Below are 17,098 nucleotides of genomic sequence, written 5' to 3' on the forward strand. Positions count from 1 at the left end.
AACTTACATTGGGGTTAACCCACTAGCTAGATAAATCTAATAAATTATTTTTAGGCGGCGGTGACTATAGAATAAGAATAAGAATTTATTGAAATTTTTTTCTTTTTGACAAAAAAATTTATTGAATTTTGAATATGAGCATAGAAGTAACACCATTGGAGACTATAGAAGAAGACGATGGTTTTTTATTGTTAAGATTTATTTTCAGCCCTTAAATTTAAGATCTTAGAATTAAAAAGAAATTAAAAAGGAATGGTTGTACTAATATTTATTATTAATAAGTATTTTAATATGGATTGAATTGAGTTTTATCTAAATTAAGACCGTAAAATTGTATATAAAAATTAATTAAAATACTGTGCCTTATATAGATTATTGCATATATTCGATTTGCTCTTTTTTATACTGTGGGCTCTAATCAAAATTCATTTTATTTTTATTTTTTAAATATAAAGAACTTATTAATTACATTTATTACACTAAAATATTCATTGCTAATTGATAATTTAAACACGAGATATTCTTTGGAGTGAATTAAGGTAACAGTAATAAAATGGCTTTAATTAGCTAAAATTTGGGTCAAATAGAGGTTGCATGCATGGTTTAAGAAAGTATTATTATAAACTTAATTAACTTGTTTAAAATAATATGTACTGTCAATATGCATGTCCCACGTTATCTTAAATTAGTTAATTAACATAAATGGTGTGACTGTGAAATATAAGTTACACCGAGGCATATAGTACATATTACAGAAATTATTTTAAAGAAAAGAAGACAATAGATTTCAATTTGAAAGTAACGCATGTTCCTAAATTAATTCATACACCAAACTTTTGCATCTAGGATTGGGACATCTATCTATTTATTTTGAGAAATAATAGTGTAGAATTGTAGATTGTGTCTTGGAATACCAGGCTGTTTTCACTGTCTTGATAAAGAAGTTAAGATTTTCTTTTTGTGGGAATTTAAATTTTGAACCTTTTTTTAAGAAAAAAATATGAAACTATTAAATTATGTTGATGATCGCTCTTTGGAAAGTTAAATTTGATAATAAAAGAAAGAGGATCGTTAGAAAAATATAAAAAAAAAAAATGTGGAAAAAAAAACATAAGAAGATTTTTTTTTTTTTAATTTCTTACATTTTTCTTTTTCTATTAAAATCCAACCTCCAAACATACTCACTTAGCTGTACATCTGAAAAAAAAAATAATAAGAAAATTTTCTGGAAGAAAAAAAAAAATTACAAGCCCCACAACTTTAATTCATCCATGAAATCTATCTAGTAATTATAATAGTGTAACCGTGCCCACAAAATGAACTAATTAATGGTGTTTAAGATTTAGTTGATCTAATTTAATATGCACAATCTAATTCTTATTTGTGATGATTGAAAATTGAATATATTATAAAAAATTATTAATTATTCGCACAACGAGATTTTCACTATTTTCTCTCATTTTACATGCATTTTTTTTTCTTATCTTAAATAAATAAATAAAGAAAAGTTACTAAATGTATTTTTGCCTTTTGTTTTTAAAATTAAGAAATAAAAATAGTTTAAAACATATTTTTATTTTTCAAAAACAAAAATTTAAAAATCTAATAAACACAATTTTTTTTTACTAAACACAATGTAACTGATCTAAAGTAATACCAATCCCATTCATATATTTTGAAGATTGGATTGATTAATTACGAGTATTGTAATATTAGTCTAGATTTTCTCTCCTCACTTCTTCGAAAACCTAGCCGTCACTGAGTGAGAATTGTATTTTTCTGACCAGACCCCACCAACCCTCTTATGAGGCTGTGTGTGGCTCTGGTTGAGTTGTTGATCTCGTATATTAGATATCTCTAAGTTAACTCTTGTCCTCTTCAATTGGGTTGTATTTTGTTCTTTGAGTTGTTCTCTCACATGGTTTGAATCCTAGTAGGTTCTAAGATGGTTGGGTGGGGATGCGATTGTGGCGGTTTGCCTTCAAAGTTTTTCCCATTTTCTCATTATGTACGAAGGGTGTTTCTTTCGGTGGTGGGACCGGCTAGGGGCGTTCATAAAAAATGAAACTAACCATCAAACTGACTAGACCGTAACCTAATTTAGCAGTCAGTTTTGATTACAATTTTTTTGACATGGTGGTCAGTTTCAGTTTTTGAAAAAAAATAGTGAAAATGCAAAAAACTACCAAAAATAAAAAAATGCTAAAAACTGCCAAAATCGTGTGGTCGCTTTTGGAAGGTTATAATTTCTCAACGTAGGTTACGGTTTTCATTGAAAAAAAATCGTCACTGACTGGTCAGTTATAAAATTAGTAAAAATCGACCATAACTGACCTAATTTCACCCCTAGGACCGACGTCTTAGGGTTGTCTTCTACAGTAGGGTTGTCGGTTAGCAAACGGCCTGGGGGCGGTGGTCTATTATTGAGGGGCTTCGTTCTGGTGTTGTGTGTTCTCGGAGCAGGGGCCATAGATTTAACACAGTCTAGTGATGAGTGTTTGAGTTTTGTGTTGGGTTTAACGAGTTCTGATATGTGTGGTGTTGTGCTAATTTTTGAGTGTCTGCATTATATTATTTTGGTCAATTAGTTTTTTTTTTTATTTTATTTTATAATATTAGTTATTAGACTAATGAAGTTTGGTATTGTCCTAGTGAAAGATGAAAGTTTTGTCTCCTTTTAGTTTATCGGTGTCTCATTGATGGATCTAAATTGCTTTGGCAATGACGTTTTGGTCTTTTTCTTTGGTCGTCAAATTTGGGAGATTCTCACATTTTTAATGACCCTTTATTATGTGATTCAATCTTTGACGATTGAGTATCGCAATATAGTTGGTCGTGTTATTTCTTTTATTTATGATTTAAATAATAGAGTTGTTATGTTCAAATTTTTATTGAAAGATTATTAGTTGATAATCATTGATAGGTGAACTATCAAATTGATTCATTTAATTTGGAGACCTAATATACTTCACATTTTTTTTATGCTTGTTTTCTTTAATGTAAACCATTTGGTATATAAACCTATTTTTGTTAATTTTGCTCTTTGAGTTATATTCATATAATGTATTTTGTCCAATTTACCTATTAGTGGATATTTCAATTTTCTTTCTCTCTCTAATAAAAAGATTAGATTGATTTTAAAGTAGAGAACGAATTAATAGGTTTAAAATATAAAATTTGCTTTACACCAAGCAGTGGCAGTGCAAACTGCTTATCTTATAGCATCTCTAATGGAGTGCTAAAAATGTGGTGTATTGCTATATTTTAACACATCTAAAAAAAACTATACCCCAATGATATTCTAAAAAGTGTGCTAAATTTAGCACATGGTAAAAGTTGTGCCAAATTTGACACAAGATATAACATTGTGCCAAATTTAGCACACAATAAATACTATTTTTTTTTATTTACTATAATACCATTAATTATTATAATTCATTGACTTTTACTAAACTTTATTTACTAGATTACCATTATTTAAATAAAAAGAATAAAAAATAATAAGTTTTGTATATTCTCACTAAAATATGAAATGACCATTAATATAATCAATTGTTTTTTTTTCTTATTTTACATTTTGTGCATTGAAGCACAATTGTAAATAGTGAGCTAAATATAGCACAAATTTATTTTTTGTGCCAAATTTAGCACAAATTTTAAATCTTGCATTGGAGATGGTCTTAGGGGGCAAAAAGAATATTTTTTTCAAATAGGATATGAATAAAAAATATTAATTTTGTTGGATAAAAATTTATAAATTTTATAGAGATAAAAAAAAATATGTATTAGAATATAAATGAAAAATATACATAATAAACATGAAAAAATATGTGATAAAATAAAAAGTGTAACTTTAACAAAAATACAGAAAAGTTAATTTTATGAGGATAAAATTTAAAATTATTATAAAAAGTTATATACAATTACAATTTAAAAAAATTTGAGTAGGGTCATCTGCACCGACGTATACTTTCACAAACTAAACAATAAGTTCCATTTATATAAATACTAAATAGATATCCATTATGAATGAAAACGATATCTTTTCTCAGAGTTTTTTATTCTTCTTTTCAATTCATATCACATTAATTGGTCTTCACCCAATAAAAAAGAATAAATTACATAAAGTACTAATTTTAAGTACTAATTTTGATAAATTTTTTACACTTTTACAATTATTTATTTATTTATTTTATATTTTTATGGTGTTCCATATAAATAACAAAAAAGTTATGAAAATAGTATAAAAATAACATAAAAAAATCGTATTTTTAATAAATAAAATTTTAAAATTATAAAAATATTAAAAATTCTGTATAACCGTATTTTGTAATTTTTTTGTATTTTTAAAATAATTCTTAAGAGATTATTTCACAAAAAAAAAAAAAATTACAAAATACAGTTTTACATAATTTTAAATATTTTTACGATTTTTTTTTAAATTTTATTTATAGAAAATACGGTCTTTTTATGTTGTATTGTTATTAATTTGTTGTTAATTTTTTATTAGCTGTCAGTTTTTTTTGTTGTTGTTTTGATGTTATTTAAATGTTATTTTTATGTAATTTTCGTGTTATTTTTATGAAAAATTGTAAGAATATAAAAAAAAATTAAACGTAAAAATATAATTTTTTTACAAAAAAAAAAATAGTATCTTATGTAATTATCACTTACTATATATCTTATCCGTTATAATAATTAAAAAAAAATTAGTAATTTTTCCCCCGAAATGTACCAAATCATGCCCCTGAACTTTTTTGGCCGTTAAAATTCCCCCTGAACTATTGAGATTGTTAGATTTAAGGACTTTTGTCTAATTTTAGTAAAAAAAATCTAACATGGATGAAAGTTCAAGGAGCATGATTTAGTACATATTAAAGTTTGAGGGGCATGATTTGGTAGATATCAAAGTCTATGAAACAGTAAAATTGAATGAAATTAGACAAAAGTCCTTAAATCTAACAATCTCAATAGTTCGGGAGAATTTTCAACGACAAAAAAGTTCAGGGGCACGATTTGGTATATATATCAAAATTCAGGGAGAAAAATCGCTAATTAGCCATTCATAAATTATTAGTGTCTTTGTTTCTTTCAAAGTAATCATTTCTCTCATCATTTAATTAAACATATTCTTAAAAAGAAATACAATATGCACAATATGTTATTTTCGATCTTTAGCAAGAAAGAAAAAAACAAAAACAAATACACTCTTTTAAAACCATTATTACTAGGTGAATTTAAATTAAATACAATACACACTTAGAAATCATAATGATCGATATATATAATATAGATTGATCACGCTCACCCACAGCTAATACGTTTACTATGTTTATTATTGATTTTCAGATGTACGACCCAAAAGTTTGGTCACTCTCAAGGAGAGCCATTTCTTTAGCTTTTAAGGTAATGAATACCTCGACTGAGCCTTTACCGTACAGATCATCAGCGTCAACCAATATGACCAAATTTCTAAAAGCAGGGCCAACCTTTCCTATGCTTCCAACGCTCAGCGGTTTCCCAAACCCAAAATCAACATCACTGAAATATCCTTTCCAGCTAGTGAACATAATGAAGTCAGGCTCAGCCAACTCGATCGAACACATGTACTCCAGCTGGTTCAAAATCTCACTCACTCCCTCTTTGTTACCACTCATCACTTGATCAATGAAATCTCCACTAAAGAATCCTGAAGTTGCATCATGCATTTGTACCGCTAAATCACTCAACTCCACATCATCATCAAAGCTCTCAATGCTATATTCGTCTGGATCAAACGCAGCTAGTGCCCACCAGAAGAAATTTCCAACCGCTCCGTCGAGTTTAGGCTTCATTCGGGGTCTCATGTTCACCGCTTGGCCAGCAATGGATGGCTTAGGGGATCCAAACACAGCCCAAGAAGCCGCCATCGCGTGTTTCCATATCAAACACGAGATGGCCTCGTTGCGAGACGGGTTGGGAACTCGTTCGCTTTTCGCCTTTTGTTTAAGAGTTTCGATGGATTTTGAGCGAAAAACAAAGCTCTTTGTGACATAATCTCCTTCCCCGAACCACATACGGTCCATCAAAGAAGTGTAGTTTTGAAGAAACTCGTTTGTTTTGGAAGGAAAGTGAAGAGAAGGAGAAGAGAGATCGGGTTTTATTATGTTGTGGGGAGATTGGGTAAAGAAAGCTGTCCAGGATTTGAGAAAATTGCTTAGCGTTGCGGCGTCGGCATTCTTGTGGCACATGGAAATGCCTAGCGCGATTCCACCGCAAGAGAAAAGGTTGATCTGAAAGGCAAGTGGGGGAAGAGGAGGCCAAGTTTTTTCTTTGCAGAAGGGTTGGAATGGGACTAGTAGGTTCTGAGATTCGTTTTTCCTTCGCTGAAAAAACTCTGACATTTGACATTTGACTTTGGCTTCTATGAAAATAACACCAGTGGAGAAATCATCTACGTATAGATTGTTTTTGGTTCTCCCAGAAAGTGGGTAGTACAAAGTGAGTGTCTCTGACAAGGATTTCTTCAGATGGGTTATGGTTTTGGAGAGGTGATCATGATGATCATCATGGATAATAATATTGAGTTTGTTATTGGGATAGAAGAGAATGACAGAGACGAAAGTATCAGGAATGAGTTGATCAAAAAGGCAGAGGTTGTTTGGTTTCAGATGGTGAGTTTCTGAGGATGGCTTGATTAGTTCTCTTGAGACAATGCTCACCTCCATTATATATTTATATATATATATATATATATATATATATATATATTATAACTGTATGTTCTTTGTTTTGTTGGAGCTAGTTTATCACTGGCTTTGTGATAGTCTCATATATTTATAGGAAAGATTTGAGAGTATATATAAAAAAACCTAACCATGTACCACCAACTCTTTAAAGAGAAAGAATAAAATCTTTCTAATTAACCATTACTATTTTCCTACCTAACTACGTACCATGCTTCTAAGTATGACATCCTAATTATTGTTTGAGAAATCTGAAAAGCTGCCATCTAAAAGCACATGTAATGGTAAAAATTAAGAGGATATTTGCTATCCTAAAATATTGAGATACTGTATTATTGAAGAGAGAAAAATTTATATAGTCATTATTTTTTTAAAATAAAAAATTAAAGTTTAAAAATTATTGATGCTAAAAATTAAGATATATAATAAATAATAATATGTATGATTATAATTATAATATTTTTTAAAAGTGTTATACTATTAGATTATTTTTAGAGTCAAAAATAATGTGAATGAGTGATAAAAATAAAGAGTAAACTGTGTGACAAAATTTCCAAAATTTTTACTTCGCAAGCAATTAACCTTCAAAATTCTTTTTTGACAGTAAAACCCCAAAAACTTATGTTCTATTAACACTTTGTTGTTTCCATCCATTTTACGTGTTATAAGTGTCATGTTGGATCATCCACCTGTGTAGTACGATTTTACTAGTACATGTAATTAATTATTTAAAAAATATAAAAATATTTTACAAAGTAAATAAAAAAATAATTTTAAAATTACAAACAATATTATCATTTTATTTTCTTTTATTCTTTTTCTTTATTGTCTTCTTCTTCTTCTTCTTCCTCTTCTTGTCCACTATCCGGCCATATCCCTCACCATCAAAATCACCACCACAACCATTACCCACCACCATCAAAATCGTCAACCACCGAAATTACCATCACTACTGTAAACACAATCACCATAAATATAGATTTGAAAATTTACAAACAAAAACCAGATCTAAAAAATACTTAAAAAATCAAACACAAACCCATATCTCATAAACACAAACAACCAAACACCAACCCCCATATCTCATACTCAAATCTCATTAAACAAACAAACCCACATAAAAAATAAAATAAAAAATTACAGATCCAAAAACTAAATTACCTACATCTATCAACACCGAAGTCATTAACACCCATTAAGAAGAAGAGTAGCGAGAGGGATCAAGAATCGGTGAGAGTCAGGAGGGACAAAGGTGGTGCTGGTGTGCGATGAGATCTGGAGAGAGAGAGAGAGAGAGAGAGAAAAAAATACGGTGCGATGAGATTTGGAGAGACGAAAGGAGGCTGCACCAAGAACAAATTTGAGACTTGGCGAGGGCCACAACCTCCAGTTGAACCAGCGGTGGCAAGATGTGGCCCGTCGCAACCTGCAGGTTGGGAACACTACAAAAAATAGCTACTTTTAATGACAATTTTTTAGTCACTACATAAATTTTTTGTGGTTAAATGTGACTTTTAGTCACAACAAAATATTACTTGTGACTAAACACTACAAGAAAAGGTGTTTTTGCCGGCGCATTTCGTGACATGCGCCGGTAAAAACTGTCGAGAGTACCAAATTTGTGGAATTCCAAATTTATTTTGGGTTTACTTTTGCCGGCGCATTTGTGCGTCGGTAAAACATAGCAATGCCGGCGTAGTCAAGTTAAATGCGCCGATAAAACGTAACACCATTAGGCGCGAGAATTTGCCGCCTTTGATTTCATTTTTGGGGCGCTTTTTTAATTTTACCGGCGCATATATGCGCCGGCAAAAGGCTGAAAAAAGTTGGAGGGAAAATTCCCGCGTGGGTTTTATTTGGTAGGTGGGGACACTTTTACCGGCGCAATTATGCGCCGGCAAAAGTGTTAGTGAAACGCACGTTTCACTCCTAGGTCAGAGTAAATTTATTAAAAAACTTTTACCGGCGCAATTGGATGCGCCGGTAAAAGTAGTAATATGTATCAGGGGGCACGAAGCCCCCTTTCTTCCCCATTTCATTTGCAGAGCCTCCATCGCCCCCTCTCTCTCCTTCTCTCTAGTTCTCTCTCGTTCTCTCTCTCCTTTCCCTCTCAATCTCTATCAAACTCTCTCAATCTCTCTTAATTTTTTCTCAAAATCTCTCTTTCCCACTCAATCTCTCTTTTTTCATCAATTTTTTCCCCAAAAAAAAACTCCGACCACCACTCCGTCCTCACCACCGCACCGCCGCCGTCCACACCACCGCACCCCCAAACGCCGGCTGCAAGGTATTTTTTTAATTTTAATGTATTGTTTAAAAATTTAAATTTTTATATATGTGTATGTGTATTATGGTATATATGTATGTATATGGATGTGTATGTATGTATGTATATATGTGTATGTGAGTGTATATACGTATATGTGTATGTGTATGTAGGTATATATGTGTGTATGTGTATGTAGGTATATATGTGTGTATGTGTATGTATGTATGTATATATGTATGTATGTATATATGTATGAATAAATATATGTAAAATGTATGTGTATATATGTGTATATGTGTATATGTGTATATGTGTATATATGTATGTGAATATATATGTATATATGTGTGTATGTGTGTGTGTATAAGTGTATGTGAGTGTATGTGAGTGTATGTGGTTGTGGTTGTATGTGTTGATATGTATTTAGGTATTAAATTTTTAATTTGATTTTACTATTTATGGAATTAGGTCCGTGTTCAACCGCTCGGGATTACCGCAAGCTGCCACAAGTTGTTATTTTTGCACTCGATTCAGGTATATTTTTTTGCTTTCGCTTAGTACGTAGTAGTTTTTTATATTAGTTTATATGTATATGCATGTTAGTGAAGTAGGTTCTGTGATAAAATTGACTGCTGTTGGATGGGTGGATTATTTTTTTGTTTATATATTGTCTTGCAATATTTGTTTGTGTTGTTTATAGGTTTTGAAAATTTTGGGTTTACAATTTTTAAGCCGTTATGCTGCCGAAATTTTAGTAGGTAAAATGTGAAATTAATTAATTGTTTAAAAAAAAATTAAGAATAACTTAATAAAGTAATTGTTGATAAAATAAAATAAATAAAGTAAAACATAAAATTGAAATTGGAACATGTAATTTAAAAATTTAGTGAAGTAATTTTATTTAAAAAAAAAATATTTTCAAATAAATAATTAGAAAAATATTTAATTAAAAAAAATATTAAAAAATGTAATATATAAGTTAAAATGTAATAAAGTGGTATTAAATGTTTTTAAAAAGTTAGTAATTTTAATGTAAATAATAAATGATTAAAAAATAATAAAAGTAAAAAATAATGTAATATATAATTTACTATATATTAAAATTTTTAAAATGTTAGTAATTTTAATTTAAATAATAAATGATAAAAAAAATAATAAAAATAAAAAAAATGTAATATATAAATTAGTATATATTATAATCTATAATATGTAGTATATATTATAATCTATAATATGTAGTATATATTATAATCTATAATATGTAATCAATTATTTTTTATTTTAAAAAATTTTTAATCTTTAATTTAAATGAATAAATGTGAAAATTATAAATTACTACTTATTGTTTAATTTTAAAAAGTAAGTAAGTGATATTATTAACTTTAAAAAGGTTGTAATTTTTAAGTTAAAAAAAAATAGAAAATTATAAATGAATATTTATTGTTAAATTGAAAATGTAAGCAAATGATATTTTGAAGATTAAAAAGTTTGTAATTTGTAATTTAAATAAATAAAATAAAAAATTATGAATTAACTTTTATAATAAAAATTAAAATTTAATCAAGTGATATTTTTAAAATTTTAAAACTTTTATACTTATAATCTAAAAGTCAAATAAAATAAAATTTTAAAGTAATTATATTTAGAATTTAATCAAGTTATCATAAAGTAAGTACAAATGAGCATAAGATATTAAAATAGCATAAAATTAAATTTTTTTATCTTTTCTTCATCTCTTTGGTTATACACCAAAGATAGGATAGAACAATTTGTATTATCACATAGTGATAATTTAATTTTTTTTCAATTTTACACATGCACGATTTACCTTAGACCCGTTTGGAGAGGCTGAGTCAGTAAGGACTCTTAAATACGCTTCTCCAAATTATCCAGGACTGTTTGTCCGCATGGATAGTTTGGGCTTGTTTTATACTTATAGTATGATCTATTGCTTAATTGATTATTTCATTAGTAGATATTTTGGTACAACGTCTTCTTACACGTTCTTGTAAGTCGGCAAACTTAATTACTACAAGTTTGCTAACTTATAAGAACTGTGGGGAGGTGCTGCCGAAATTTTTACAAAAATGAAATAATCTTAAGAGCGTAGATTGCACTATATGTATATTACAAACCTGAATGGGATAGGTTCTTTACCCTTTTAGTAATGGAGTGAGAAGGTGGATTAGGACACTTGCACATTTTTTGTTTGTTTTTAAATTGTTTTTGTTAAATACTTCGTAGTGGAAGATGCCTGCCAACCGAAGTTGGATGAAGGCGCACGGCGCTGCGCAGTTTCGAAGTGGCGTTGACGAGTTCGTTGCGGTAGCAACGAACCACGTGAACGCTGACGGATTAGCTCGATGCCCATGCATGCGGTGTTTGAATGTGAATTTTCACGCACCTGCAACTATAAGGGTTCATTTATTTCTCAGCGGGATCCAACCTTCGTACAACCCCTGGTATTTCCACGGGGAGACTTTCTCTCAACCCGCAGTTGAACTTCCTGAAAATGACGAAGAGGAAATGGCAGATGTGTTGGCGGACATGTTAAGAGGGGACCCTGGGTTTGACGAATCTGCTAACACTACTGATTCTTTCAATGAACCCCCTATCAACGACAACAACAAGTTCGATGACTTGTTTAAGGAGATGGAGGCTGAGTTATATCCAGGTTGCAAAAAATCAGCCCTTAATGCCTTTGGTAAATCTTATGCCTTTGCAAGGTTTTGAATAGGTGGAGCAACCACTCGTTCGATATGTTCGTCCATCTTGATTGATCTATTTCCAGAGGGGACAAAATTACCGAAGTCGCATTATGAGTCGAAGATGCGATTGCGCAATCTAGGTTTGGGTTACGACTCAATAGATGTGTGCAAGTATAATTGTGCTATTTTCTGGAAGGAGAATGAGAAGAAGGAGTTTTGCCCTATATGTGGCGAATCACGATGGGTGAAAAGAAAGGGTAAGGGGAAAAAAGTTCCTCACAAAGTTATGCGTTACTTCCCACTCACACCTAGGCTGAAACGATTATATTGCTCAAGACACACTGCGGAGGATATGCGGTGGCATTACTCGCAGAGACCAAAAGAAGACGGTGTGCTTAGGCATCCTGCGGATGCTGAAGAATGGAAGCAGTTTGACCGCCTTCATCCGTCTTTTGCTGTTGAACCTAGAAATGTCAGACTGGGATTGGCGACTGACGGTTTTAATCCATTTGGCAACATGAGCAACTCTTACGACTGTGGCCGCTTATTTGTGTCCCATATAATTTGCCACCGTGGAAGTGTATGAGTTACGAATCGTTGTTGTTGACCTTATTAATTCCGAGTCCATCATCTCCTGGGAAAGACATAGATGTATTCATGAGACCGTTAATTGATGAACTGAAACAGTTGTGGGAGACGGGTGTTGAAACCCGAGATGCCTACAACAGAACTGTGTTTTCAATGCGTGCGGCAGTGTTGTGGACAATAAATGACTTTCCTGCTTACGCTCTAATGTCTGGTTGGAGCACAAAAGGGTATATGGCGTGTCCCACTTGCAATGAACATACTCCTTCCATTGGCCTAAATAGTAAGATTGGATATGTTGGCCACAGACGCTTTCTCGAAATGAGTGATCCGAGAAGGAGAAGCAAAAAGTACAATGGTAAGCCTGAGAAGAGAGCACCACCTCCTGTATTGACGGGGGATGATATTTTATCTCAATTAGACCGAATTCCATTGACTTTGCAGGAAAACACAAACGGTTCGGGGGTGTGAAACGGAAGCGTTCTTATTGAAGAGCTCAATTGGTCTAAAAAAAGTATTTTTTTTGAGCTTGAGTACTGGAAGTCAAAGTCCTTACGACATAATCTTGATGTAATGCACATTGAGAAAAATGTGTGTGACAGCTTAGTAGGTACTCTTCTAAGTATCGACGGGAAGTCAAAGGATACCGACAAGGCGAGAATGGATTTGCAAGACTTGCAAATACGACGAGAGTTGTGGTTGTATGAAGACCGGAATGGGAAGTGGAAGAAGCCTCCAGCTAGTTACACACTTAGTGTTCAAGAACGGATTGAATTTGCAGACTTCATGAAGTCTGTACGATTTCCGGACGGTTTTGCAGCAAACTTAGACAAAAATGTAAATGTGGATACGGGCAAGATTTCCGGGCTCAAATCACATGATTGTCATGTGTTGTTACAACGTTTACTACCGGCAGGTATCCGTAAGTTCTTGAAAAAAGAAATCCGGGACACAATCATTGAGCTGTGTGTGTATTTCAAACAATTATGCTCAAGAACACTTCATGTTTCGGATTTAGAAAAAATGCAAACAAATATTCTAACTATTTTGTGCAAGTTAGAAACAATTTTTCCACCGGCTTTCTTCGACATAATGGTTCACGTAGTTATGCATCTCCCTCAAGAAGCTATACTAGGTGGACCAGTCCAGTACAGGTGGATGTATCCCATTGAGCGCTCAATGTCTGTGTACAAGCAATATGTCAGGAATCGTGCCCGTCCGGAAGGCTCTATTGCTGAATCTTTTGTGGTGAATGAGGCATTAACCTTTTGCTCAATGTACTTTCGAGAAGTGGAAACTCGATTCAACCGTCCTGACCGGAACAATGACATTGTCCAAAACATGCCAACTCGACAATTTTCTGTATTCAAGCATGTTGGCCGACCCCTCGGTATGAGGACAGTCGACACCTTACCCATGCAAAGCAAGCGTAAGGCGGAGTGGTACATTTTGAACAATTGCACGGAGGTTGAACCGTATATCAAGTAAGTTTAAATTCCATAAACACAAAATAGCGGATGTCGACTTCATCTAAAAAATTATTAACTTACTAAGTGCATTATATTATATAGTGAGCACAAGAAGTTGCTTCAAGCAAGGGGTGTAGGCAATATTGAGACAGTGCAAGAGACTGAGTTCCCTAAATGGTTCAAAACTCAAGTAAGCCTTGTTGCCTGTCAATACTCTTAATCTTGTTATCAATAACTGTTCAACTTTTCTTAATTTAATATTTTTCCTGATATGTAGATTAATGAACTACGGTTGAGCAACCAGGGTGCAGTGTCAGATGAGTTGTATGCTATCGCTAACCCAGCCAATACAGCAATTTATTTTTATCCAGGGTGCATAGTGAACGGCATCAAATTTTTGGTCAAGGAAAGGGATGATAACCGCAAAACACAGAATAGCGGTGTCATGGTCCCCGGTGAAGATGGCCAAAATTTTTACGGCACACTTGAAAAAATTATGGAGTTCACTTATTTGAAAGATTGTAGTGTTCTCTTATTTTTTTGTAAGTGGTTTGACACTAACGGGAGTAGAATGGATAGTGACGGTGTTATTACTAGCATCTGCGTCAACCGACAGTGGTACCAAAATGAACCGTTCATACTTGCATCTCAAGCAAAATTGATCTACTACATTCCTCATTTAAAGAACGGTAAAGACTGGCTGATTGTAAATGAGTACATACCGCGCAATGTTTGGGACTTCCCGGACACGGATGGGGAGACACCCTTTGTACAGGAAAACAATTCAGCTGAAACAGAGTTCGTTGTTCAACTTCCACAGTTGGATGATGTTGACTATGTTCGCCATGATGTCGACCCAACTGAAGTTGCAAACATCCATCGTGTGAATTCACAGCCTCAACAATTAGATGATTTCATTGTCGATGATGACAACGATGGTCTAAATACCGAAGAAGACAACTCCTTAGAATTAGAGAGTGACAGTGATGATAATGCTGTATATGTCACTGATGATGAGGATGATGAATTGTAATTGAAATAGTGTTTTAAATAAAATAAAAATTACAACCCTTCTTCTTTAATATGTTTACAATATGTTAGTTTATTTTAAATAAACAATATGTGTTGTATATGTAGTATGTCTACACCAGGTGGCAGCAGTTCGAAAAAGAAAGGGGTCAGAGGTAAATACAAGGGCAAGAATGTTGAGGAGGAGCTCTCCAAAACACAATCTGCCAAGTTACCGCTTGAGGTGCACGCAGAGACTGGCACCCCCGTAGGCAAAAACGGGAAAAAATTCAACAATATGGCAAAATGGATGACTCGGATGTCTATCCCCATTAATAAATTCAAATGGGAAGATGTCAGTAGAGCTGACATCAACGCACTCTGGGATAGACTTGAGGTATGCCTTAATAATTTTTTTTAATTTATAAATTACTATACTCTTATTAAATTGTAATTAATGTATTAATGTGTAACTTTTTGCAGACCAAGTTTGTCCTCCCACGAGATAACCCTACATTCGTAGACTACGGTGAGTACGAGATGTCAAAGGGTTTACATGACTGGAGGGCAGACTGCAAGAAGAAGTGGATACAAAACATTGAGGAGCTTGGACAGGAGAGGGCCGACATGTCACCTCCTGAGGGAGTAACTCAAGAGGTGTGGAGTGACTGCATCGCTTATTGGAGCACAGACAAACAAAAGGTACATTTTTTAAAATTTATAATTTTGGTAATGTTTAATTTATATAGTCAATAATAAATAATTAATTGTTAGAAAAATTATTAATTTCAGGCGAGAGCAGCGAAAAATAAAGAAAGTCGGGGTAAGATGAAATTTCTAGGAGGCTGGGGCTCCAAGCCTATTGTTTCACATGTTGTCGAGGGGGTAAGTTTATATTTAACTATCATTCATTTTAATTTTTCTAGTAAAATGACAATACTAATATATTTTCTCTTGCAAATAGGCTAACCCCGACACAGGAGAACTGCCAACTGCGGTGGAAACTTTTCAAAAGTTTCACCATAAAGGCAACGATTGGCGCAACGAGTTCGCGCAACAAGCTTACGTAAGTTTACGTTTTAATTCAATTTTTATTTATTTCTTTCAATTTATTTTGTGTTAAAACTAACCATTTAACTTTTTTGTTTAATTGTTTTAGGAGCAAATGGTTGAAATAGCGGCAACTCAACCAGCGCCCACCGAAGATGAGCCCGCAGAGCCTGCTGTCGATCCTACACAGTACCCCCGAGACTTACCTGTTATGACACAAGTACTCGGGGAACGATCTCGGCATCTTAGAGGCTTTGGCCATCTCCCCAGACTGAAGGGAGTTGGGGCCAAAAGAGCACCTGCCACGCATCCTTCAGCCCAACCGACTGTTACAATGGAACAGTACGAGGCTTTACAGAAAAAAGTGGAGGAAGCGGAGCAGACAACTCAACATACAAGGCAGCAGTATGAGACACAACAACTCTACCTCAGACGATTCCAAGATCAGTTTGAGTATCTTTCTCGAGCTGTGCCGGGTTTCAACTTGCCTCCCATGGATCTTCCACCATTGCCCACTCCTGGTGCTGGATCGTCGGCTGCTGCTGGTGCTGGATCGTCATCGCAGCCTCCCGAGACTCAGAGAAACAACGATGACGATATTACCCGCCTATAGAACTATAGTTTTTTTATTATCCGGATCGAACATTTAACATTTTGTTTATATACTGATTTTAGTAGTAATTAATGTTAGTTTATCTTTTAATGTAAATTATGTTGGTTTATTTTGTTAATATAATATTATAATTATTTTAAAAAAATTTAATTAATTATATTTAATTAATTAATATTATAATTAATTAAATATAATTAATTAAATTTTTTTAAAAATAAAATTTAATACTTTTGCCGGCGCAATAGTGCGCCGGTAAAAAGTGGCAAAAACTATTGGCGCCAATCTAACTGTTGGCGCCAATAGTTTTGCCGGCGCACTATTGCGCCGGCAAAACCTAATCATAGCAGGTTCAAGGCGGATAAGGGCATTTTTTAACACCGGCGCTTATTTTTTGCCGGCGTTATTCCTCGCCGGTAAAAGGACGTTTTACCGGCGCAGTTAATGTACGCGCCGGTAAAAAGTCCTTTACCGACCAAGCTTCCCAGATAAGCTTTGCCGGCGCAGTCAGTGTACTTTTGCCGGCGCAACAATGCGCCGGTAAAAGCTGGTTTTCTTGTAGTGAAAATATAGCATTTAGTTACAAGTTGTCACTAATTTAGTTTTAGTCGCAACAAGTATTGTGAGTAAAAACACATTTCGCTACAACAAATTGTAATTTTTGTGACTAATAC

General features: G+C 33.1%; 2 protein-coding genes across 2 annotated transcripts; one reads left to right on the forward strand and one right to left on the reverse strand.

The window, feature by feature from the left end:
• Positions 1-5,081: 5,081 nt before the first annotated feature.
• On the reverse strand, positions 5,082-6,865 carry LOC115705985 (stemmadenine O-acetyltransferase). Its single transcript, XM_030633473.2, has one exon. The coding sequence runs from the start codon at positions 6,705-6,707 to the stop codon at positions 5,346-5,348; it is 1,362 nt and encodes a 453-aa protein (XP_030489333.2). The 5' UTR covers positions 6,708-6,865; the 3' UTR covers positions 5,082-5,345.
• Positions 6,866-14,897: 8,032 nt separating this feature from the next.
• Positions 14,898-16,427, forward strand: LOC133034010 (uncharacterized). The gene is made up of 4 exons (XM_061109043.1): positions 14,898-15,466; positions 15,557-15,649; positions 15,729-15,830; positions 15,924-16,427. The coding sequence occupies exons 1-4, from the start codon at positions 15,230-15,232 to the stop codon at positions 16,425-16,427; spliced, it is 936 nt and encodes a 311-aa protein (XP_060965026.1). The 5' UTR covers positions 14,898-15,229.
• The last annotated feature ends 671 nt before the right edge of the window (positions 16,428-17,098 follow it).

Source organism: Cannabis sativa, chromosome 1 (genome assembly GCF_029168945.1).
Source record: "Cannabis sativa cultivar Pink pepper isolate KNU-18-1 chromosome 1, ASM2916894v1, whole genome shotgun sequence".
NCBI lineage: Eukaryota > Viridiplantae > Streptophyta > Magnoliopsida > Rosales > Cannabaceae > Cannabis > Cannabis sativa.

Coding starts and splice junctions, on each gene's coding strand:
- LOC133034010 (XM_061109043.1), top strand. CDS start 15,230: ATGTGTAACTTTTTGCAGACCAAGTTTGTCCTCCCACGAGATAACCCT. Junction 15,467..15,556: donor GGAGCACAGACAAACAAAAG/GTACATTTTTTA, acceptor TATTAATTTCAG/GCGAGAGCAGCGAAAAATAA. Junction 15,831..15,923: donor AGTTCGCGCAACAAGCTTAC/GTAAGTTTACGT, acceptor TAATTGTTTTAG/GAGCAAATGGTTGAAATAGC.
- LOC115705985 (XM_030633473.2), bottom strand. CDS start 6,707: ATGGAGGTGAGCATTGTCTCAAGAGAACTAATCAAGCCATCCTCAGAA.